General features: G+C 38.6%; 1 protein-coding gene across 3 annotated transcripts in view; it reads left to right on the top strand.

Moving 5' to 3' along the window:
- The window catches only part of GABRA3 (gamma-aminobutyric acid type A receptor subunit alpha3), a 228,850-nt gene that overhangs the window by 114,034 nt on the left and 89,523 nt on the right, over positions 1-25,293 (top strand). For all 3 annotated transcript variants that reach the window (XM_043897578.1, XM_043897577.1, XM_043897579.1), the window contains exon 4: positions 23,884-23,951. In XM_043897578.1, the coding sequence (XP_043753513.1) occupies positions 23,884-23,951 (68 nt within the window). The remainder of the gene's footprint in view (positions 1-23,883; positions 23,952-25,293) is intronic.

Below are 25,293 nucleotides of genomic sequence, written 5' to 3'. Positions count from 1 at the left end.
TTTTATTAGTTGGAGGCTAATTACTTCACAACATTTCAGTGGGTTTTGTCATACATTGATATGAATCAGCCATAGATTTACACATATTCCCCATCCCGATCCCCCCTCCCACCTCCCTCTCTACCCGATTCCTCTGGGTCTTCCCAGTGCACCAGGCCCGAGCACTTGTCTCATTATAGCATACTAACACATATATATGGAATTTAGAAAGATGGTAACAATAATCCTATATGTTGATTTTCTTTAGTGGTTTGTTTATGTTCCTTTCTTTCTAGTTTTTGTGAATCTATAGGTTTTTAATTTGTGGTTAAGGTAGAGTTTATATATGTTGACTTATATCTACATATTTTAAGCTGAAAATCATTTAAATTCAAACACATTATGAAAATCTATATTTTTTACTTCCTCCCGTATTTTATGCTTTTGATGTTATATTTTACATCTTCATATTTTTCACTTAACTGCTTTTTTGTAATTATATTCAATTTTACAATTTTTGGCTTTTAATCTTCATACTAGCTTATTTAAATGGTTGATCAATAATCTTTACTATGTATTTGCCTTTAGTGTTGTGGTTTTCTTTCCTGTAAATTCTTACTTCTTGTAGCTTTACTTTTCTCACTTAAAGAATAGCTTTTAACATTTCTTTTAATGTCAGTTTTTCTTTAAGAAGTTTAAATATATCATAACTCTGCCTTCTGGTCTATAAAATTTCTGCAGAAAAATTAGCTGATAACCTTATGGAGATTCAGTTGTATGTGACTCTTTGTTTTCCTCTTGCTGCCTTTAAAATTTTCTTTTTATATTCAACTTTTGCCATTTTGATTATGATATGTCTTTTGTGTGTCTTGGGTCCTTCTTGTTTGGGACTCTGTGCATCCTTTACCTGGATATTTATTTCCTCTTCAGGTTAGAGAAATTTTCAGTCATAATTTCACTCAATACATTTTCTACCCTTATCTCTCTCTCTCTTCTTCTTCTGGGAACCCTATAATGTACATGTTAGTATGCTTAATGTTGTCCCAGAGATCCCTTAAGCAATCCTCATTATTTTTTTTTTCTTTTTGCTGGTCTGGTTAGGTGATTTCCACTATTCTACCTTCAAGGTCAATTATGCTCTCTTCTGCATCACCTAATCTGCTGTTAATTCTTTCTAGTGTGTTTTTCCCTTTCAGTTATTGTATTATTCAGCCCTGATTGGTTCTTTTTAATATTTCTGGTCTTTGTTGAAATTCTCACTGAAGTTCAGTTAGCATTCTTATTACTATTGGTTTGAATTGTATCAGATAAATTATTTATCTCTGTTTCATTAGGGTTTTTTCAGGGGTTTTATGATATTCTTTCATTTGAAACGTACTCCACTATCTTGTTTTGTTTAACTTTCTCTGTTTGTCTTTATGAAATTAGGTAAAATAGTTACCTATCCTGGCCTTGAATATGTATCCTTGTGTGGGAGCATCCTTTGTAGTCTGTGTATGATCAGTGGCTTTGGTGTGAAAGGTGGACATGTGGTGGGCACAGGCTGCATCTTCCTTTGGTGTGATCTATCAGCTACAGTCTCTGTGGAAGGTAAGGCTGGATTTGGAGTGCCTGGAGCCAGAGCTGGATTTGAACTGGGGATTCTCCTAGGCTCAATGGTGGGAGTGGGGCTGGGGCTCAAGAGGCTGGAGCATGAACTCTGAGAGAGTTGGGCTTCTCCCAAATGTGATAGCAGTCTCTGTCTTTATTGAGGGTATGGCCAGGATATGAGGACTTAAGCCTGCACTTCTGAATTCATTCCACTTGTTCTGCAGTGTGTGCGCCTTGCTTAGAGGCTGGATTGAGCTAGGAAGTGTTGTAGCTCCACTTCTGAGCTGCCTCCACTTCTTTCCAAGTGTGTTCACACACATGTGTGTAGGGAGTGGTGGTCTCTGCCAAGACCAGCGGCAGAGTCAAGAACTGAACTGGCTCTGTTCCCTACTGGTGCCCGCATGTGTACACACACATGCACATACACACACACTGGCAATGGATGTCTACCTTACCCAGAGGCGGGGCTGAGGCCTTAGCTGGCTCTGTTCCCTCTAAGCGTGCATGTTCATAGGCAGTGACCATCTCTGCCTTAGCGAGGAGCAGTGCCGGAACAGGATGGGTTGGAGCAGGAGCCTGGTGCAGTCTGGGGTGTGTGCTGGGGCAGTCATGGCTGGTCAGCCAGAGAGCAATTCAGTTTTCAGTCTGATGTGTCTGTGCTAGAACTGGGAGCAAGCAAGTTGGTTGCATGTGCTCCTCACAAGTGGAGTCTTGGGTTTCCTACAGTCCTCTAATAAGCCACACTGTTTACCAAACCAGCTAAGTGGGCTCTTTTTCCCAGTGTTTGTCCTCAGGGTTGAGGTGCCTAATATGTGGCTTGAACCTCTTGCTCTCCAGGGAGAATACTCAAGCCTGTGATTTCCCCCTGCTCTTTGGGGTCACCCATTCAGGGTGCAGGACCCAACCAACTTGCTTCTTTTCCCTACGTACCAGACTTGAGTATAGTTCTTTCTTTACAGCCTTGCTTGTAGAAGAGCCATTCTTCTAGTCTTGAACTCATTCTATGTGAGAGTTGCTCTATATGTGGTTTTGATACATATCTGAGGGGAGCTGAGTTCAGGGTCTTCCTACTCCACCATCTTGATCCCCTAGAAAATCCATCTTTAAACTCGACTTTACAATAATAGCTCTTGTAATAGCTTGTGTTTCTATAAATAAATATCTTTTATAGCCTTTTAATGGATCTGAGACCTACCTGTTACCACAGATTAGCTACTAGTATAGAACCTTCCTGCTCTACCTCTTCTCTCGACCATTTTTTCCCTGGGATCCTATTAGCATGGAGAAGTAGATAGCTACCAACCAGTGTTAAAGAAGGCATGGGGCTAGATAGTAGGAATATATCCAAGGTCAGGACTGCAGAGATTTAATTCATTGTCTGACTTCCGCACCAGTTTATTACATAACATCCAAAAAGTGCCTTGTCTTATAGCACAGCATTTTTCAAACTTACCACTTGAAAAAAAACTAATTAAAATAATACATAAATAATTTAAAGTTCACTTTTAAATAGCCTTAACAATGTTTCCATGTCATGGTGGTCATTTAGTACCTCCGGACAGTCACCACTATCTCTGAAAACATGACAGGATGGAAGAACTACAGGAGGTATTTAGGGTAGACCATGGGAAGAACTTGGAGTATCAAGATATTCTTCTTTATGCCCCTCTAATGAGACTATATAGACATCAGTTCAGTTCAGTTCAGTCGCTCAGTCGTGTCCGACTCTTTGCGACCCCATGAATCGCAGCACGCCAGGCCTCCCTGTCCATCACCAACTCCCGGAGTTTACTCAAACTCATGTCCATCAAGTCGGTGATGCCATCCAGCCATCTCATTCTCTGTTGTCCCCTTCTCCTCCTGCCCCCAATCCCAGCATTAATTAATTAGTCAAGCTCTGGAGAGATTTCCCAGTGGAATTTTTTGCCAGACCTTCCTTGCTTTCTCTCACTGGAATCCTTTGGCTTTAGCTACAAGTAGTCAGCAATGTGGAAGCCTTCACAAGTGAATAGTGCTAGCTACAGACTGGGCAATAATGTGGTCCTATGCTTTGTCTCCTTTGTTCTTCCTCTTCCCTAGCAAGTTACTTGAAGGCATAAACCATGTCCTATTAATTGCTCTCTTCCCTTGGCGTGCTCAGCACAGAGCTTTGCCCATAGAAGAAGTATAGGAAAACTGTGAGTGGGATATAATTGACAGGTTCTCCTTGTGATCCCTTACGCCTTGATTTTTGTCTCTGCTATCGTTTCTGCTGATTCATATCTTTTGGTTTGGGCACAAAGTTACTGTACAAATAATTATTTTCTTTTGTGGCATCAACTTCTCATTCTGCTTCATTTACCAAGAGTTGTAAACCAGCTTCTAGTACCTGAACCCTTGTTGTTTTCTGTCTTGAACACTTCGTCATTTCACTGTGTGAACTGTGGAGGAATACCTGCTTTTCACTAGTTCCTAGTCACTGTGCTCAACTTTCTTCAAGAGCTCCGTATACAAATTGTGATCTCTCACTGCTTTTGTCTGATCTCCTGTTTGTGCTAGTGTCTTTCATTTGAATATCATCTTTTGATTTTGTGCTTAACTCTTTTGCCTTCTTTCTCTTCTTTTAGTCATTAATCTCTTTGTTCCCTGCCTTGAGTGCTTAGCACTCATAATAGAGGCCTATGTCTTAGTCTAGTAGAAAAGCCATCAACAGTTTAGGAGCCCAGCAATGGCTTTATTCATATGATATCCTTAGTCTAGCATGCACTCATAACTCTACCATTTAGGGTCTTGTTCTTTCTTCAAAACCTAAATACCCTTTCCAGCATGCAGTCTTCAAGCCTAGGCTAGGAGACCTAAATTTACAATTTTATTTTGGCTCATTCTAGATGAGTGACATTAGAAAAGTCACTTGACCTTGCTAAGCCATCATGTCATACCTTTGGCTACAAAATAAAGGTAACCAGCACACATTATAGGAAACTTGACTCCTTCTAAATCCAATCCAGTAACGAATTCTGCCATCAAAACACCCCAAAATTTGACCAGTTCCCATCACCTCTATAGCTACGAGCTTGGTGTGGACCCCCCTTATCTCTCACTTGAATTATTATATTGGCTTCTTCTTGCTTGGATGGCACCTGCTCAATGAGGCCTTTTTGGCAATTGTATTTAAAATTTACATCCAAATTGCAGCTTTATTTTCCCTATAGCATCTATTACATTACCATAGTTTACAAGTATTTTTATCTGCTTCCCCCACCCCTGAATATAAGTTTTAGGAGTGTGGGGATTTTTTGATGCTGATTTGTTGCTAAATTGCCAGTTACTGCTTAGTCCATAGTAAGTCCTCAGTATTTCCTTAATTAATGAATATTTGCCTTCCAAGTTTATTGTGAGAATCAAGTGAAATAAGATATACAAAAGTATTTTATAAAATCTAACACCGTAAATATGTTATCATTTTTATTGTTTCTGTCAGTTGGAATTGACCACTGCTTATCTAAACCTCATGTCTTTAGTAGGATCTCTGTAGCATTTACTTCTTTACCTTTGGCAGGGGGTTAGTTATTTAGGTGCTTGTATCATGGTTTTTGTCTGTCTGGAAAAAGCGAGGGCTCAGTGTCTCAAACTCAAGCTGGAATTCTTGGTGTTAAAGCTAGGTGGTGAATGATTAACTTGCAGGCTGAAGAATGTGCAGATGAGAAATATCTGAAAGAAAATACTCAGGAGTGAAATTGGAAGAGAGAACCCAAGTAGACAATCCAACTGGTGTAGAGACTATGCCAAGAGTAATAAACCAGTTACCAGGCAACAGTATGGAAGTCATAATAGGAGTGCAAGAAAAGTTGATTTGCTGGTGAGAAAAGAAAGAAAAGTAGAATATACAACTTGGAGAGTTTTCTGAGGCATTGTTGCAAAACTACATAGATATATTACCTTTGGCCTTGCCTATGAGAGCTATTCACAATTTTTTTTTCAGTTTATTTTTATTAGTTGGAGGCTAATTACTTTACAATATTGTAGTGGTTTTTGTCATACATTGACATGAATTAGCCATGGATTTACATGTATTCCCCATCCCAATCCCCACTCCCACCTCCCTCTCTACCCGATCCCTCTGGGTCTTCCCAGTGCACCAGGCCCACAGTTTTGAGCTGGTTCAGATACCACCTTTCTGTAACCCTTGCCGTAGGTGCAATAAGACCAGTGTTTCACCGGAGACACTAAGTGGAAGGCTTGAACAGCCTTTGGAACATTCTGAAGGTGGGAGACATACCACTATGATGGCTTTTTTGGATGTATTCTCCTGAACCAGGTATCAGAGTGGGCCAAGGTATTGTGTGTTTAACAACTCTTTTAAAAAAATACTCCACTTTTCTGGATTATCCCAATTGATTGCCAAGAAAGAGATAGAATCTAGCAGAAAATAATGAAGTGTGGAAATGTCTATAAGCCAGCTGTAGAGTCAAAAGGCAAATAGATTGATGATTACTATAATCTTGAAAGACACAGGGGGAGTTAATGGTCATCTAGCTTTGAATACTGAGCTGAAATTTGGGCTGGTAATTCATATCTGTTGAAAGAAGGATCAAGTGTCATCTTGTTTCCTCTCAAGGTCTAGTATTGGTCAATATGCTTTGGTCAATATACTCTTCATCCTAATCCCTAGTCCAGGAGACATAATGAAGGTTCTTTTGGGAAACCTGGTTTGTTCAGAGAATGATCACCTACCAGAATGCCCCACTCATGGTAGTCGTTGAGAGGAAAGTTACTGTTTTTATGGAAAGGGGTCTTTTGCCTGGAAGACTGCAGCAGTGTAAATTGATCTGTGGCAATATCACTGGGACGTATAAAAAGTGTTGAATTGTTCAAAGACCCAGCTAATATACTCAAAACTCAGAGGGGGGGTGTGGACAGAAATCAGGTAGTTTGGTTGTCCATGGAGGCAGAAGAGAACTTTGGCAAACAGGCTAAGAGTAAGCAGCAATGAGTGATGTCTTAACCCATTGGAATAAGAAATTAAATCCAATAATTCTCAGGGGATATTGAGGATTAGAGAAAGTTGCAATAATCTCTCAGGCCACATCGGTGCCACAGATAGTGATATAACATAAGGTGATTTTTCTGATTTGGGGACACCAAAAGTCCCTCCCTGAGAGCCCTACTAGATGTTATAAATGAGATTTGACTCAATAGAATGGTATTGTGTGTGAAATGCCTAGATATAGGCTTCCTCTTTTAGAATGTACATTGTTTGGCAGTTTTGCATACTGTTTTTCCAGGTACATACTGTATTTCCAGGTACTGTCTCTTATGTAAACCTGAATATTCAGGTGATTCCACTGTGCATTGCTATGCATCCTGTGCATGCTAGACTATTTTAAGTAGACATGAAGGGTTAAAACCAAATTTTCTATGACTATGTAACAATCTGTCTCATCATCTTCAACATTCCAGGAGAGGATGTCATGGTGATTGTCAGTGGAGAAAACTGAATTAAACCATCCATCAACGGTATTGATCAAACCCAAGAATTGCTGAGTGTATTTAATTGAATGGGGATGGAAAGCTCTCAGTTCACAATTACTGACACCTTGTTCAACATCATGCAGAAACTGTGATAGATAAAATGTGACTCAGAAATTCCATCACAGGACTAACAGATATGTATTACTTCTGGTTGGCCCAGAGAAAATGCTGATATGAGTAGTTAAAAATAATTTAAACCAGGTATCCAAGGGATTTTGTTTGGAATGACAGACAGGAAGCTGTTCAAATGTACTGTTGCATCTAGAAGCACTTTTTAAATAAAAAAATATGGCATTTATCAAGACTAGAAAACAGCTTGGGTGTTACACAGATTGTTATTAGCATATTCCTCTTGGTGAAGATCTATTGGGAAGACTGTCTTCCAATATCACTTTTCCTCATGCATAAGATGGCAAGTGCATTGAGGTCCAATTTGGTCCAGGACAGTTTACTGTGGGGTTTCTATAGGAGATGAGATTCCTGCAGTGTTAGCAGAAGTGGAGTTACCTGTGTATTAAGAACGGAGCCACCTACCAGGGAGGTACAAGGATATTGAACCCTGAGTCATAGATTGGGATATAGATCATTGGGGAGACTCTTGATTTTGAGAGTGAAGAAGTATATTTGCTTGGCAGAAAGTTGAACTTAGGATGCCAAAATACTGCTAAGTCTTATTTATGATGAGAATGGCAAAGTGAAAGGTAAGGAAAGTCAGGAAGCAGGTTTTCTGCCTTCAAATCTTTTAACACCTCTTTTTAATGTTATATTAATCTAGAATCCTTTGCAGTAGGATAATAGGCAGAGCTGGCCTAGCATGGGAACTTTAGCAGCAGAAGCCCAAAGTGAAGTAAAGCCAAATATGTCTTCCAGCCCTGCAGCCAGAAAAGGCCAGGACCAATAAAAATGTAGACATCGAATGACAAATAATAGCAGTCTCCCAGCATTATTATTGTTTTATTTTGTCATTTCCTCATCCTCTAATGGGGATGGCTATTAGCAGTGTCTACTAGGAGGTAGCCTTAGATCAGCCGGGGATCAGGGACCAGGTTTAGTTAAGGAAGTTGGTGTCCCTGAGTCTCCCATTGATTTTGTTGTTGCTGTTCAATCACTAAGTTGTGTCCGACTCTGAAACCCCATGGACTGCAGCATGCCAGGCTTCCCTGTCCTTCACTATCTCCAGGAATTTGCTCAGATTCATGTACTTTGAGTCAGTGGCCCCCTTCTCCTCCTCAATCTTTCCCAGCCTCAGGGTCTTTTCCAGTGAGTCAGCTCTTTGCATCAGGTGGCCAAAGTATTAGAGCTTTAGCTTCAGCATCAGTCCTTCCAATGAATATTCAGACTGGTTTGATCTCCTTGCAGTCCAAGGGACTCTCAAGAGTCTTCCCCAACACCACAGTTCAAAAGCATCAATTATTCAGCGCTCAGCTCTCTTTATAATCCAACTCTCATATCCGTACATGACTACTGGAAAAACCATAGCTTTGACTATATGGATCTTTGTCAGCAAAGTGATGTCTCTCTTTTTTTTTTTATACACTGTCTAGGTTTGTAATAGCTTTTCTTCCAAGGAGCCAGCGTCTTTTAATTTTATGATTGCAGCACCATCTGCAGTAATTTTAGAGCCCAAGAAAATAAATAAAATCTGTCACTGTTTCCATTGTTTCCCCATCTATTTGCCATGAAGTGATGGGACCAGATGCCATGATCTTAGTTTTTTGAATGTTGAGTTTTAAGTCAGCTATCTCACTTTCCTCTTTCACCTTCATCAAGAGGCTCCTCTTCAGTTTCTGCCATAAGGTTGGTGTCATCTGCATATCTGAGGTTATTGATATTTCTCTTGGCAATCTTGATTCCAGCTTGTGCTTCATCCAGCCTGGCATTTTGCATGATGTACTCTGCATATAAGTTAAACAAGCAGGATGACAATATACAGCCTGGCCTGTTGATTTTACATGACTCAAAACTCTGTACTCAAGATCCTTTACTATGGGTGCCCTTTTACAACGTCCAAGTACTTTTTCACATCTAGTGTCTGTTATTTAATTCTCACAATGGAATTGTGAAGGCAGAGACAGATACTGATATCCCCATTTCACAGTGTAGAAACTAAGACTAGAATGATTATGGTAACTTAATCAATAAACAGTAGATCCGGGGCCCAGTCTCAAGGGTACTGGTTCTAAGTACAAGGCTCTTTGTTTCTCATCACTGCTGTGTTTGAAAGAAAGAGTGTAACAGGGTAAAAATGAACAGCACATCCTCACAGCCCCAGTCTGAATCTGTGAGTGTCAGGGTTTGGTGGGAGATAGTATGTTTAGTAGAATAGAAACTTACATTATCATATGTAAGATCAATAGCCAATGGGAATTTGCTGTGTGTCTCAGGGGCTCTGTATCAACGTAGAGGGGTGAGATGGGGAGGGAGATGGGAAGGAGGTTCAGGAGGGTGGGGACATATGGTATAGCTATGGCTGATTCATGTTGAAGTTTGACAGAAAACAAAATTCTGTAAAGCAATTATTCTTCAATTAAAAAATAAACTAATGAAAAAAAAGAGTACTGAAAAAAGCTATAACTATTTCAAAGCTGAATATCAACTTAGAGGATGGTTCTTCATAAGAAAATTAAAAAGAGCAGATGATGGCTAATACTGATGGAAAAATATGGAAGTTTTCTGGTTTAACACCAAGATTAAGGAAGGACAGCTTGGCAGGCAGTGTATTTGGAAGATAAAATTCTTAGTGGGGTCAAAAGGATAGGAAAACTGTAACAAAGACATGGGAGGAAAAACTACTTACTTTGAGTTGCAAAGTGAAGGTATCTGATTCCAGGCAGAAAGCCTGGGTTCTGCTCATTTTGGCCAGGACCATCACATTAATTTATTCCACAACAAAGGAAATATGACCACATCTCACTTGGAAAATGTTAATCTACAGTGATTGCAAAGGAGTCCCTATTGGAGATTTCTGAGGGAAATAGTTTTATTTGCTGAAAGATGCCTATTACAATGCCATTAAGTATACATAAGAGCACATTTCAAACCCCAAGTGGACATACTTGTACATGTCTCTTTGTGCACATAGGTAGGGATTTCTTTTGAATATGGATCTGTCAGTGGAATAACTGGATTATAAAATATACACCTCTCAGTGCCAGCACATATTGCCAAATAGCTCTCCTAAGTGGTTGTACCAATTTTTACTTCCCCCCAACACTGTATGAAACTTCTGTTTGTTTCAGTTCTTAACCTATACTCAGTACTGTCGTGCTTTAAAAATTTTGCTGATAGCTGTGAAGTGGTATCTCTCTTTAATTTGCATTTCCCTCATTATCTTGTGATGTTGGATATCTTACATCCATTGGTTTTTCAGTTTCCTTCTTTCATGAATTATGTTTCCTAATTAAGTTAGTACACTTGTAATTGATGCTTATTTGTGGTCTGAGGTAGAGATGTACTTTTTATATATGGATAACTTGTAGTCTGGTACATTTTTCATTAGTAAATGTTTTTCTCACTGATATATAATGCCTGTCCTCCCATACATCAAGTTTTCATGTATTCATAGGACAGTTTCCAGACACACTGTTCTGTTTCATTAGTTTTGATGTGTAGACTCATTTTAAATGGGGGATCTTTATGCTTTTTTCAATTTTGTTTAATTTTAATCAAATTTTATATTTTTAAAACTTAATATTCAACTTACATTCAGTATAATTCACTCTTTGCGGTATACTATCATGTAACTAATAATACAACTCAAATACAAAATAGTTCTATCAACTGGAAAAATCCCCTTATAGCTCTTCTGACAGGTTACTAATGATATTGTGGTGATAAATTGCATTTCCTGATTGCATATTTTCATGTGCTTATTTGCCACCAGTATATTTTTTTGGTTGAAATATCTGTTTAGATGCTTTGCAAAAATTATTGGTTTGTTTTACCCCTTATTACTGTATTTTCAAAGTCTTTTATATATTCTGTGTACAAACCTTTGTTAGAAATGTGAAATGAAAATATTTCTTCAGTTTTTGGCTTGCCCTTTTATTCTTTTAATAGCATCTTTGAAAAAGAGAAGTTTTAAATTTTGATGAGTCTAAATGCAATAATTTGTTCTTTTATAGTTTTTGACTTTTATGTTCTATCTAAAAAAAGATTTTGCATGACCCAAGTTCATGGACATTTTCTATGTTTTTTTCTAGAAATTTTATAGTCTTATGTTTTACATTTAGATCTAAGATCTATTTTGAGTTAAACTTTGTATAAGGTGTGATGTAAGGATTTGACTTCATATTTTAGCATATGGCTAGCCAATGTTTCCAGCACAACTTATTTTTTTTTTTCAGCACAACTTATTGAAAAGGCTGTATTTTCTACACTGCATTATAAACACTGTTGAGAATCAATTGACCATATAAGTCTGGCCATATTTTTTAACACAGTACTTTGTTCCATTGATTGATGTGTATTGTTTGACTGTTTTGATCAATGTATGTTTATAGTAACTCTTGAAACACTGAAATCCTATAATGGAGTCCTCCAAATTAAGAACACACTAAAAAAATTAGTTTTGGCAATTTTATTTAGCTCTGTTGCCTTTCCATATAAATTTTAGAATCAGCTCATGAATTTCTTAAAAAATACCCTAGATTTTATTTAGAACTGTGTTTAATTTATAGATTTGTTTAGGGAGAATTAACTCTGCCTTATCTTTCACTTCTCATTTCTAGTGTGTGTTAAGCCCTGGGCCTATGTGGGAACTTATCAATCCCTTGGTATATGCTGGAACTTTATAAAAATCTTTATTCACCCAAGTATCTCCTTTTCTAAACTTTTTCTTCTCAGACTTTTCAGTCTATTGTTTGTCTCAACTGTTTACCCCTAGCTTCAGGCTACTGCTGTCAATATTTTTGTCTTCAAATGCTTTTGGCTATGCCTCTCAGGAAGCCGCCACAGCTCTGGGAATGCTCCCAGTTGAGTGAAACAAAGGTAAGCCATTGCATCCCTCTTTGAGGGAGCTGCCATTCAGGTCAAAACCCTTAACCACAATTTTTTGAGAATAAGATTTTTATTATTCCTTCAGGCAATGGGAACCTGTAACAGGAGTGTGGGCTGACATCTTTATGGCTGCAGTAGCAGTTTTCTTCATCACGTATTCCCTTGGTGGTTATAAGTTTTTTACTAGATTGTAGAGTTCTGTAAAAGTTGATTCTTACAGTTTTCTCAAGCTTCTTAATTGTTTTTATGGAGAGACAAAACCCTGAAGTTCCTAACTCTGCCTCTTTTGGTGATATTACTCTTCTGTTTTTCCTGATACTCATAGATTTTGTCTTTTCTTTTTGGTTTTTGTAAAGTCTGGCTAGAGTTTTGTATATTTTTCCATTATTTTCAAGGAGCCAGTTTTTAATTTCACTGATTTTCTCAATCATTTTTCTATTTTTGATTCTACTTGTTTCATTTTTAGTTTCTTTTTTTAAAATATATTTCTAGTTCTTGAGATGGAATCTTACGTTTTGGATTTTTAGAGTCTTCTTTTTCCTGGACATTTCAGTGCTAGAAATTTCCCTCTATGTATTTCTCTGTGAGCATCCCACAGGTTTGATGTGTTGTATTTTTATTTTTATTGAGTTCACTATATTTTGAAACATCACTTGTGACTTCTTTCTTGATCCATGGGTTATTTAAAAGATTGTTCTTTAATTTCCAAATATTAGGAAAGTTACCAGATATTTTTCTATATTAATTACTATTTTTATTCTTTGATGGTCACTGATCATAGTCTATATGACTTCAATTCTTCTAAATTTGTTAAAACTTGTTTTATGGGATATCTTGGTGAATGTTCCAGTGTCCTTGAAAAAGATTGGGTATTCTTCTTTTGGGGGTAGAGTGTTGTATAAATATCATTTAGGTGACATCAGTCAAAAATATTGTTTAGGTCTTCCACGTATTACTAGTTTTTTCTGTACACATTCTATAAGTTGCTGAAAGAGGAATGTTGCAGTGTCCAACAATAATATTGGATTTGTATATTTCCTATTTGAATTCCATCAGTTTTTGTGTCATATATTTTGAAGCTCCATTGTTGGATATCACAGTTAGCCTCATAATATCTTACTTGTGATTGAATTATGTAAATCCCCTATTATGTTCGGTAATTTTCCTTGTTCTATAGTATGTTTCTTTCATTTTAATATAGCCACCACATCTCTCTTTTGATTAGTGTTTACATTGCCTATATTTTCCGTTCTTTTACTTTTACTATATTTATATCTTTATAATTCAAAGTGGACTTCCTGTACACAGAATATGGTTGACTCTTTTTTTTCCCCCAACCTGACAATCTCTGGCTTTGTATGTTTAGACCACCTACAGTTAATATATTTATTGACATAGTTGTGCTTAGATTCATCATTTTATTATTTATTTGTCCCCTCTGTTTTTACGCTAATATATTTTCCTTTTTCTGATTTTTGAAGTATTTGAATATCTTTATTTTATTGATTGCCTTTTTAGAAATATTTCTTTGTGAGATTCATTGGTTGCTATAGGGATTGCAATCTTCACAGCTGAGATTTGACCCTCTTCTTAGAATTAATATTGTTCCACTTATAGTAAAGTGTGTAGCCTTATAACAGCATACATCCATTTCCCATCTAAATGACCTTTATATTATGGATGTCTTAACTATTTTATCAACAGCTCATTAAAAACCACGAGAGACAATGTTTGAATTTTTTTCCTTCAGCAGTCATAACTATTTTAAAGAGCTTAAGAATGAAAAATGTTTTTATATATATCCAGAACTTCCATTTCTGTTGTTCTTACTTTATTCCTGACAATCTAATTTCCTCCTGGCATTATTTCCCTTAAGCCTGAAGAATTTCTGTAGAATTCCTATAGAATAAGTCTGCTGGTAGCAAATTCCCATGTCTTTTTAAATCTGAGAATGTCTCCTGAAGCTTATTTTTATTGGATATAGAATTCTGAGGTTAGCAGCTGTTTTCTATAAGCATATTAAAGATTCTGTTTCACTACTGTCTGTGAATTGATGATATATCTTCAGTCTTTCAAGTAATTATTCCCCTTCACAGACTGTGTTATTTTCTAATAGCTTCCTTTAAGATTTTTCTTCATCTTTGGTATTTAGCAGTTTGATTATGATATGTCTAAGCAATCTTTTCTTATTTTTCATTCTTTTCTGTTTGGAGTCTGTAGAATGGTTTGTTTCTGTAAACTTGTGTGTTGTACCAAACTTGAAAAGTTTCTGAGCACTATTTCTTCAAGTATATTTTTTCTTTACTAGTTTGTTTCCCCACTGCCTCTTGAATTCAAGTGCTCTATGTGTTGGAGAGTATCATATTGTTCAGCATACCCCTGAGGTTCTTTTGGTATTTTTTTCAGACATTTTTGTTGCTGTTCTTCACATCGGATAATTTCTATCACTCAAATTCACTAACTTTTTCCTTGTCATCTCTGTTCTGCTCTTGAGTCCATCCAGTGAATGTTTTTATTTTGGTGACTGCATTTTTCATTTCTCAATTTTCAAATTGGTTATTTTTATATTTCCTAATTTTTCTGTGAGAACGACATCTTTCTGCTTATTTTAAATGTATTTTAATTTACCTCATGGAACTTAGTTATAATTGCCAGTTAAAAATCTTTGAAATTTTCAGCATCTGAATTGTGTTATATTTGACCTTTGTTGATTGTCTTTTCCCTTCAGAATTGGTAATATTTCTCTAGTTCTTTCTAAGTAAAATAATGCTGAATTATATTCTAGACATTTTGACTCATATTATGTGGAGCCTCAGCCTTGTCATGATGCTTTGGAGAATGCTGATTTTTTTTCTTGTTTGTTTTAGCAGAGAATCAACTTGGTTAAGCAGCAAGGTCTGCCTTGCTTTCTGTGGGTGGTGATACCCAGATCTTTACATTTTCAAGGCCTTTGCTATACTGAACTTGGTGTATCTCACACATGTTACGACTGAGGGGATAGTCCCAAGGCTTGGGCTCTGGATTACATATTATTACATTCATAATTCAGTTATCAAAATTTTTTGCTATGTGGCTTTGAGTCTGTCCTATACTTATGCACCTCAGGATTAGTGTGAAATTTTGTGTGAAATCATAGTGTACTTGTCAAAACCTTTGGGTTTTGGGTCTGTCCTTGGGTCTGTCCTAGGGGCATGTTGTTGTTGTTCAGTTGCTAAGTCCTGTCCAACTCTTTGCAACTCCATGGACTGCAGCATGCCAGGCTTCCCTGTCCTCCACCATCTCCCACAGTTTGCTTAAATTCATACCCATTGAGTCAGTGATGCTATCCAACCATCTCATCCTCTGTTGCCCTCTTCTCCTGCCTTCAACCTTTTCCAGCATCAGGGTGGGAATTTTTCCAATGAGTTCACTCTTCCCATCAGTTGGCCAAAATATTGGAGCTTTAGCTTCAGCGTCAGGCCTTCCAATGAATGTTCAGGATTCATTTCCTTTGTTCTTAAGGGTAAACCTATGTTTTTTGAGGGATGACTTATTGGATCTTCTTGTTTAACCCTCTGTACTTTGGGATTCCCCATACTCTCTGGTCTGCAGTTGCCTTTTCCCCTGATTCTCTGGTAGGACAGATGTTTTTTGTCAGGAGTTTTGGCTGTTTGTGCCACTATCCCACTATGCAGCTTTGCCTTTGAGGCAGAACTACAAGAGAAAAGAACAAGAGAAAAAAACACAGGAAACGTATTTCCGTGTGGTTGCTTCTCCAAGTTTTGATTCCCTTTCGTAAACCACCTGTTCTTTTTTACTTTTCAGAGTGCCTGGGTAGTTGCTTTTATATTTTATCCAGAAATTTTATTTATAATCAGTGGGAAAGAAAGGCTGTAATGCTGTTACTCCACTATGCCGAAAACCAGTTTAACGTTGTTTGAATTTTTGTTTTTCACCTTCTTTTTCTTACTGTCTTGTGCTTGTATAATATTGTACTTCCAATTTCTCCTTTTGTACAAAGAAATATTTTAGTTTCTTTACTCCACCTCTTCTTTTCAGACCAGAACTCTGGCTTCAGTATTGCGTACATCTTTGATTTATTTCTGTTACATGACATTTTGATCTTTTATCTGAAACGATTATATCTTTTATGTTTTATGTCTCACTGTTGTGTGTTTATTACCTGTGCCATCTTATCTGGAAGTTCCAAACAATAAGAACAACAGTATATGTCCCTCTGGTAGCCTCTTTTAATCGATTATGGCCAATGTTTGTAGTGTTGGAATCATAACAAAATCGATTCCATTTTTTACAGATAAAGAAACTAAGGTATAGTTAACTTGAGATTGGACCATGATTAACCCAAGTTTCCAGATTCCAATACCAATGTTTTTACCATTTATTAATTTTATGCATAAGGTCAAAATCAGTAGGCCCTGGAAAAATATCAGAGTAACCTTGTAACATTTTAGAATATTTCAGCTGTTTTAAAAAATTCTATTGCTTTCCCCCTGGCTTTCAGCTTGTTCTGGCTTAAGGATGTGCCTCTAGAGTGGAGAACACATTGTGTAGTCATTCTCCAACTTATTTCTTGGTCATTATTTGGGCACTGATTCTGCTTCCCTCTCTAAATTTCTCATAATTTTGCCCCAAGGAAATCCTACTAGCTCTTGGGAGTGGCCTCTATTTTCAGCAAAGGGTTATGAACCACTGAAGAGACTTCTGTCTGATGGTTTTATTTGTTCCATACCTGTTACAGAAGAGAGGACCAGTGGCAAAAGCAAGAAATAAGCACCAATGTAGTACAGAAAGGGGTAGGGAAAAAATAATTAATATCCAGGGTTTGGCCCGCATAAAGAAAATACTCAAGTGGTATTTTGACTTTTCTCAAAACTGGTTACAGTTCTCAGTGCTTCTAGTGGCATTAATGGAAGGACATTCCTACAGTATCTTTGCCCTCCAACCTCCCTTGTGATAGGGTTGTTGTTGTTCAGTCCCTAAGTCATGTCCGACACATTGCAACCCCATGGACTGCAGCATACCAGGCTTCCCTGTCCTTCACATCTCCCAGAATTTGCTCAAATTCATATCCATTGAGTCAGTGATGCTATCTAACCATCTCATCCTCTGCCACTCTCTTCTCTTTTTGCCTTCAGTCTTTCCCAGCATCAGGGTCTTTTCCGGTGAGTCAACTCTCTGCCTCAGGTGGCCAAAGTATTGGGGCTTCAGCTTCAGCATCAGTCTTTCCAATGAATATCCAGGCTTGATTTCCTTTAGGATTGACTGGTTTGATATTTTTGCCATCCAAAGGACTCTCAAGAGTCTTCCCCGTCACCACAACTTGAAAGCATCAATTACTGGCACTCGGCCTTCTTTATGGTTCAGCTCTCACATACATACATGACTCCTGGAAAAACCATAGCTTTGACTAGACAGACTTTTGTTGGCAAAGTGATGTCTCTGCTTTTTAATACACTGTCTAGGTTTGTCATGGTTTTCTTTTCAAGGAGCAAGCGTCTTAATTTTATGGCTGCAGTCACCATTCACAATGATTTTGGAGCCCAAGAAAATAAATAAAATCTGTCAGTGTTTCCACTTTTTCCCCTTCTATTTCCCCTTCTATTCTATCCCCTTCTAAAATGAAGGGGCTGGATGCCATGAAGGCAATACTTGGATTTGTAGCTCCAGAGAAAATAAGAACAGTTGTGTGTTCTATATTACCTTTGTGAGCATCAAGAGTCTAGCAATAGTAGAGTTAATGAGAACCCACAGTTGTTAAGTTGGTAGTGATTGTAGTCTCTTAAATCTTGTGATATTTCTTACTGATGTTTTGTTATAAACATATGTTGCATGCAGTTAGCTATTAAGAGTTGCTGTACATCCCAAGTGCCAGACACTAGATGGAGTAGCATAGACGTAGTGTTAGACCTCTAGCCTACCAAATGTCAAAAGTTATGAGCTATGCCCAAACACTCTGCAAAAGGGGTATTACTCAACTGCAGAGTTTAGATTAGAGCTTAGGATCTCTAACACAGACTTTTGTTATCTCTGCTTCCCTAAACCGTCTGTTTGTGATTCCTCTGAAGAGCTTATTGGTGATTAATGCTGTTGGGAGAGGGAGGGGTGTGTCACTGAGTACTTACAGTATCTCTGTCCCCAAGGATTATCAAAGAGAAACAAAAAGGCCATTAACGGAACAGAGCACTCCAACTCTCAGATCTCTGAGAGCCTGTCCATAAGTCACTGTAGCCCACTCCCTAAATCCATGTTGCTAGCAGATCCACTAGTCACATGGGAACTCATTTCTCGTAGGGTAGTCTCTCCTCACAATGAAAAGCATGCACAACAAGAAGCAATTATTCTCTAAAATTTCCAGTGATACGGAAGTAAATACAGAAAAGTCAGGGCTTTGTTCTTTTAGTCAAAGTCCCAGTCCTTAAAACCTCACTATTCTCAGAAAGACTGTTACTGGGAAGAATGGAAGAGTCCATCATAACCTATAATGAAATAAAGGGGGTATGGTTGGCTTTTGTTCATATCATTCATTTTATAATCCTGTCTCTAATAGAACTGTGACAGTTTCATCATAAAACATATTTCAGAGTGCCAGCTAAAAAAAAAAATTAGACCCAAACCAGAGGAAAGTGAATGAGGAAAGTGAGGGTGCTTAAAATCATGACATGGAAAGGAATAAAAAGATCAGACTTAGGGGTAGCATGATCAACTTTTTTCAATCACTGAAAGTCTTTAAGTCTCAAAAGAACAAGAAGCAGACTTTGTTGAATGGATCCAAAGGGCAGTACTAAGACAAATGTTTATGTGTGTGCTGGAGTGAAGAAGCTAGAGTTGGGGAACCTACTCTGGTTTGTGCTTAAAGAAGAAGTTCACAGCTTATTGGGGATCTATTTTAATTCAAACAAGGAAATACAGTTTGTTGTGAGATGACAGTGGGTAAAGAATCGCCTGCAATATAGGAGACTCAGGACATGTGTGTTCAATCTCTGGGTTGGGAAGATCCCCTGGAGGAGGAAATGGCAACCCACTCCAGTATTCTTGCCTGGGAAATCCCATAGACAGAGGAGTCTAGTGGGTTACATTCCATGGGGTCTCAAAGAGTCAGACACAACTGAGCGACTAAGCACACAGCACACACATGAGCCTCATAGTTAACATAAACAGAGTGATCACTTGCTTATCTTTACTCTTTCAGATCAAAAGCAAGTTGGAATGACATTAGGAACTGGTTGATAAGTTCCCCACCAATGGGAGTACTGCTGAGGGCTAAAGGCATGTGTGTTTATATAAATATAAATTTCAAGTTTATATTTTACTTCCAATTTATTTTATTGAAATTTTACTTCCAATACCACAGTAAATTTGCAAAAGGAAAAGATAATTCTGTTCACCTTTAGTTTCAGGAGGTAATATTTGAAGGAAATTAGATCTTCAAAGTAATTTAAAAAGAGCCAGGGAACGTAGAAAATATTTGTTTAAAAATAAGAAAGAATTCCACTCATTTCCCAATTAAATCATGTCTTACATTTGAAAAATGAGAAGGCTGTCAACAGGGGCTAGACTATGAATTGTAGCCCTCACCAACTTTAGTCTAATTCACCAGTCTTTTCATTTAATTAAATGAAATAGCAAACTTCTAATCATTCCTTCACACAGAGGAGCTGGAGCGGTGGGTGGATGCTCTTCTTTGTCTGGAATTGAGGACCTTAGACTTGTGGGTGAGTTCTGTGTCCGCCTGGCCTGTGGGTGGCTCATGCGGCCTCGCCTCTGGAATAGTATTAAGCTGCAGCAGCAGCTAACATATAGTGAGCACTGGATTTGTTCTAAATACTGGTCTCAATACTGTCTCCTTAAATCCTCAGAGCAATTCTGAAATACATGGTATCATAATCCCAATTTTCCAGATGAAGAAACCGGCATAACAAAGTTAAGTGACAAAAGGCACACAAAGAGTAAATGACAGAACCTAAATTCAGGTCCAGTTAGTGATGCTTTTAATCACTGTACAATACTTCTGCAGGGTACTTCTGTGTGTTGTCACATATACTGCTCCAAAGCACCTAGATTTCCTAGTCAAAAGATGGGATTTAGTAATTGGGGCTTTGTGGTCCCTGTATGGGACACTGAAGAAATGTCAAATGTCCATGTGTTTACCTGGTCTTACAGTAGAGGGCTAGAGATCTAAGGATGGTAACATAAATTCAGAGCCCTCCGTCACTTGTGCTGCCATGATGCAAGTGACAATCCCTATCTTCATACCCTACTCCTTGAGAGATGTCTGGCTTCTTTGGTGACAAGAGCATTACTTCTCTTTTTCATTTTTCTCTTGCTTTGTTTTTCTTTAGTGCTGTTAGCTCTTGCTATCTCTTGCTGTCTAACTCTGTTTTAATTTCCTCTTCTCACTCTTGTTATTCATCCTTTCTATTCGGCTTTTCCCTCCAATCAGATTCTAATTACCTTCCTCCCTCCCCTCTCTTTTTCTTTCTTTCTTTTCCCCCCTCCTTTACCTCCCCTTCATTTAGTATCACTTCCCCTAATTCTCTTATCTACCAGATCCTTTCAAAATGGGACTGAAATAGAGAAAGAATGAATTTGTGTCCACTGTACTAGATAGACCAAACTTCCCAAGTCTTTCCCTGCTTCCAAGTCAGAGAAAGTTCTGAAGCTTGGCTGAGACCTAATTCATTGGGAAAGCAGCCTCTTCTTAGCAATCAATGGGTGGGAGGGAGGTTACCAGTAACGGGGGGAACTGATGTTAGGTTGGTGCTCATCAGTTGCCAGGGAAAGCAGTAGAGGGGTGCACCCCTCACTGCCACTGTGATAAATCATCATAGTGGAGATAGTTTTGATCTTAAGATTAGATCTTAAGATTAGTCACTAACTGAGGCCAGAAGTGGGTACATAGGCATTTACTGATCGGCCTCTATGACTAAGAGGGAAGGTCAGTCATGGGACTGGGCTGTAGGTGAAGCAGAGACTGGTCCAGCAGGGGGATGTACAGAGAGCAAGAGAACAGTCATCTTGGGTGGCCTGATCATACTGACCTCGTACCTTCTTTGGGCAGCAGAAAAAACTTGCCTTTTGCTACCATTGGACACTTTTAGTCACATGCTTTTTGCACTATCAGAGTTCCTAGTCAGAGCAGAGAGAAAATGCAAATGTGTTTGGTTACAAACCTCCTGTAAAAGAGAAAAGTCAAAAGGAAAAAAGATCTTAAGGCATTCAGAAAGTCAGGCCCAGATCCAGAATGTAAGCCTTCCTATCCCAGCCCAAGACTCTTCTTTTCTACCTACAGTGACTCCACTGTCCTCTTGGAACTAGACCAGTCTCCTGACTTTATCACTAGTGATTGTCTTCTCCTTTTTCTTTTATAGTGTGAGTGCCTGTTTTTAATCTGCATAACTATCTTGTGTGCTAAGTTGCTTCAATTGTGTCCAACTCTTTGTGACCCTATGGACTGTAGCCCACCAGGCTCCTCTGTCTATGGGATTTCCCAGGCAAGAATACTAGAGTTGGTTGCCATGCCCTACTCCAGGGGATCTCCCCAACCCAGGGATCAAACGGGCGTCTTACATCTCCTGCATTGATAGGCAGATTCTTTACCACTGAGCCACCTGGGAAGCCCACTTTTACAATTAAATTGGTTTAGAAAGTTTTTCTGTGTCTAACTATGTCCTGCCTGGAATATTGGATTCAACTGTAATTGTGATCTCTCCCATTAATTAATTGTGTTTTATGTACTTTGGGGTAGGGCAATGTTTCTACAGCCAGTGAATGTGGCAGTGTATCTGAAGGGACAAATCTTTAGGGGGTAGCTCATTGATTCTGAAGTATTGTCTCTTGTCCTTGAAGCACAGAAATAGGGGGAAGACTGTGCTCTAAATGAAAGCCCAAATACTTAAAATACAACTCTAGTTTGAGACATGTTATTTGCTGAATAAGCTTGGAAGTAAATTGTGTGTTTTGGTGAATTGACTATATCTTTGATGATTATTAAATGATACTCATAGTCTCTTTTGAAAATGGAATGTTTGTGAATGCGTGCAGTAGCCTTGGGTACACTATGTGCCTGTATAGGGGAACAATGTATTAAGCCTAAGGGATGGCTCTGGAAAATGGGAAGTCAACAAGATATAAAGTACATCTGGGCTAGGACCCAGGGCTGGATGGATATAGTAAACATGCTATAAATGGAGTTGCTTTGTCCATTACCTTTCCATGAGGTAGAAGAAATAGTGTAATATACAGCACAGGGACTATAACCAATATTTTATAATAACTTCAAATGGAGTATAATCTATAAAATATTGAATTGCAATATTGTACCCTTAAGACGAACATAATATTTTAAATCAACTATAGTTCAATTAAAAAAGGAAATATAAATTTTAAAATTAAGAAAATAGTGCCACTTACTGCAGTAACCAACCTGATTATCAAGTCCTATGTGGGCTTTATGTGTATTAGCTGTGCTACTGGCATGCGCTGCTGGGGTCAGGTATGCTGGGCTGGAGGAAACTTCAGGTGGCTCAGACAGTAAAGAACCTGCCTGCAATGTGGGAGACCTGAGTTCAGTCCCTCAGTCGGGAAGATCCCCTGGAAAAGGAAATGGCAACCCACTGCAGTATCCTTGCCTGGAGAATCCCATGGACAGAGGAGCTTGGCGGGCTACAGTCCATGGGGTTGCAAAGAGTCAAACACGACTGAGTGACTAACACTTTCACTTTCATGCTGGACTGGAGTGAGCCTTGCTTGAGTTAACTGTAATGATGAGGTGTTTGGTAGGGTCTCGTTGACTTTGCGAAGCTGAAGAAGGCTACCCTGTGCTCTGTTTGAGGTATGTTGGTGTGGGTTGGCTGCAATGAGGTAAGTGGGGCTGACAGAAGGAGGAAAAGGGAAACTTAGCGGTGCAGTCATTTCACTTGTCTGAGTATCATTTTCCAACTTGGCAAATATATATGTGATACGATTCATCCATTAATACCAAAAATGTTCAGTGAGCACTTTCTGAGTAGCAGACTCCTTTTCTATGAACTGAGTACACAGAGGTAACAAAACAGGAACACTGCCCTTTAGGAGCTCTTGGGTTTTGTGGGAAGGCAGACAAGTAAACAGACAGTTACAATGGAAAAATGCAAAGAGAGTGTATCAGAGGCCATCAGTCATCTCCAGATCTCAGTCACTTAACCCCACAGAAGTTTACTTCTCATTGATGCAAAATCTATTGGAGATCCAGGCAACTCTCCAGGGCACTTGTCCTCCAAGTTCTGGGTCATCATTCCAGGCTGTTTAAGTCTTATAGTAGCTCCATATAAACATATGTTCCCATGATTACCATGGCAGGGAGTGTCTTGCATTGGACATTAATTGTTCCAAAGGAAGAGACACATATTTCTTCTTCCTATAACCAAAACCAAAACATGTCCTCTCTCTACTTTAAGTGGGCTGGGAAGTGGCAGTACAATCATCCTATATCCGGAACATTTGTAACCTACTACAGGTCAGGATAATCCCAGTGTGACATCCCAGCATGTGTGAATGTTGGAGATCTCGAAGGGCTCTGAAGTTTGGGGATTCTGCTCTTACTGTCAATGGTATCTAAATGGATGGACTTTGTTCCTATACTAAGCACATTCTCTGTGAAGAAACAGTACAAATGAGAGTTTTTTGAGGGGTTTTCCTATGATTTTACCAAATATCCTTTCTTAGAAGTAGTAAGTTTGCTATCTTTTGGAGAACAGCACTGGACTCTATGTGAGCTAAGGCAACAGGCTTTCCTAACACTCTGCTTTTCTACTTTCTTTCAACCAGATGCAGTGACTGAAGTGAAGACTGACATCTATGTGACCAGTTTTGGCCCTGTGTCAGACACTGACATGGTAAGTATGGTTTCTGCAAATGTAAAAGTGAAAGATTATGCAACAAGTCAAAGTAAACAAATTGGGTTTTTCCTGTGGCAGGGCCTTGGAGCTATATTATAAGGAGAAGTCTTGTCTGAGTAATTCCCTACCCTCACCATCCTACATTTAACTAAATGCATCTTTTTCCCTGCTTTCCCCGCCTATTCACATATCAAACATATACCACCCCCGCATCAGGAGTACCATTCCCTTCTTTCTACAATGTGTCTTTCAAAATTCAGCTTGGCTCCCTATTCTCAATTAAACTTTCTCTGACCCTCACCCTTTATATTTGGTCCACCACACACAAATTAGCACAAATAGGTCATATGAGAAGGGCAGATGGTGGAGGACTCTCAGTCTAGCAACTGGTAGTGTCATTTAAAAAGTCCACTCCTTGCAAACAAGCATTCATTAGGGAAGTGGACAGACCACAGCGATGCAAACCATTTGGGGGAAGAGTCAAACCTACTTCTAGACACTGGTTCTTCTATAGTGAGTAGGTGTAAGGAGGAGGATAGCTTCAGAGCAGATTCAAGGAATAGGGCAGGGCACAGCAGAACTGGGTTTCCCAGGTGACTCAGTGGTAAAGAATCCGCCTTCCAATGGGAACGCAGGTCCGATCTCTGGGTCGGGAAAATCCCCTAGAGAAGGAAATGGCAACCCACTCCAGTCTTCTTGCCTGGAGAATCCCATGGACAGAGGAGCCTGGTGGACTTCAGTCCTTGGGGTTGCAAAGAGTCGGACACGACTGAGTGACTAAACAATGACTATAGCAGAACTAGCAAGGGGATGATTCATGAGCCATCTACGAGGACTTCCCCTGCTCCTACCTTTTTCCCTTGCTGCCAAAGTAAAGAATGCAGTGGAGAGTTCAGACATGAGACCCTGTCATAATGGAGGACCTGATAAATACCTACTTCAGATTCCAAATATTAGATTTTTGAAAGATTATCATGATGCAAAACAAAGAAGCTAGTATCTGCTCAGAATGTCTGAAATTATTAGATGTTCCATAAAGTTTTGTTGAATGAGTGACTTTGGGTTGAAAATTAAAGTCTTAAAATCAGAAAAAATATGTTAAAAAATATGAAATGTCTCTGCTCACTATATAGATATTTTTCTTTATCTTCAGTGGGACTACTACTTAGCTGATTTAGATCTTTTGGGTAAACACAAAAGGTTGTGTAGTGTCATGATAGTTTTTCCTACAGATAATGTGGAGCCATTATTTTAGAATGATTCATCTGGCAGTCTGTACAGGATGAACTACGAGGGGGAAAAGACTGGGGGCTAAGAAGTGGTTTAGGCATGTCTTTAC

The sequence above is a fragment of the Cervus elaphus genome, chromosome X (genome assembly GCF_910594005.1).
Source record: "Cervus elaphus chromosome X, mCerEla1.1, whole genome shotgun sequence".
NCBI classification, from domain to species: domain Eukaryota; kingdom Metazoa; phylum Chordata; class Mammalia; order Artiodactyla; family Cervidae; genus Cervus; species Cervus elaphus.
The sequence above is the reverse complement of the archived record's forward strand: the minus strand, read 5'-3'. Positions and strand labels throughout refer to the sequence as shown.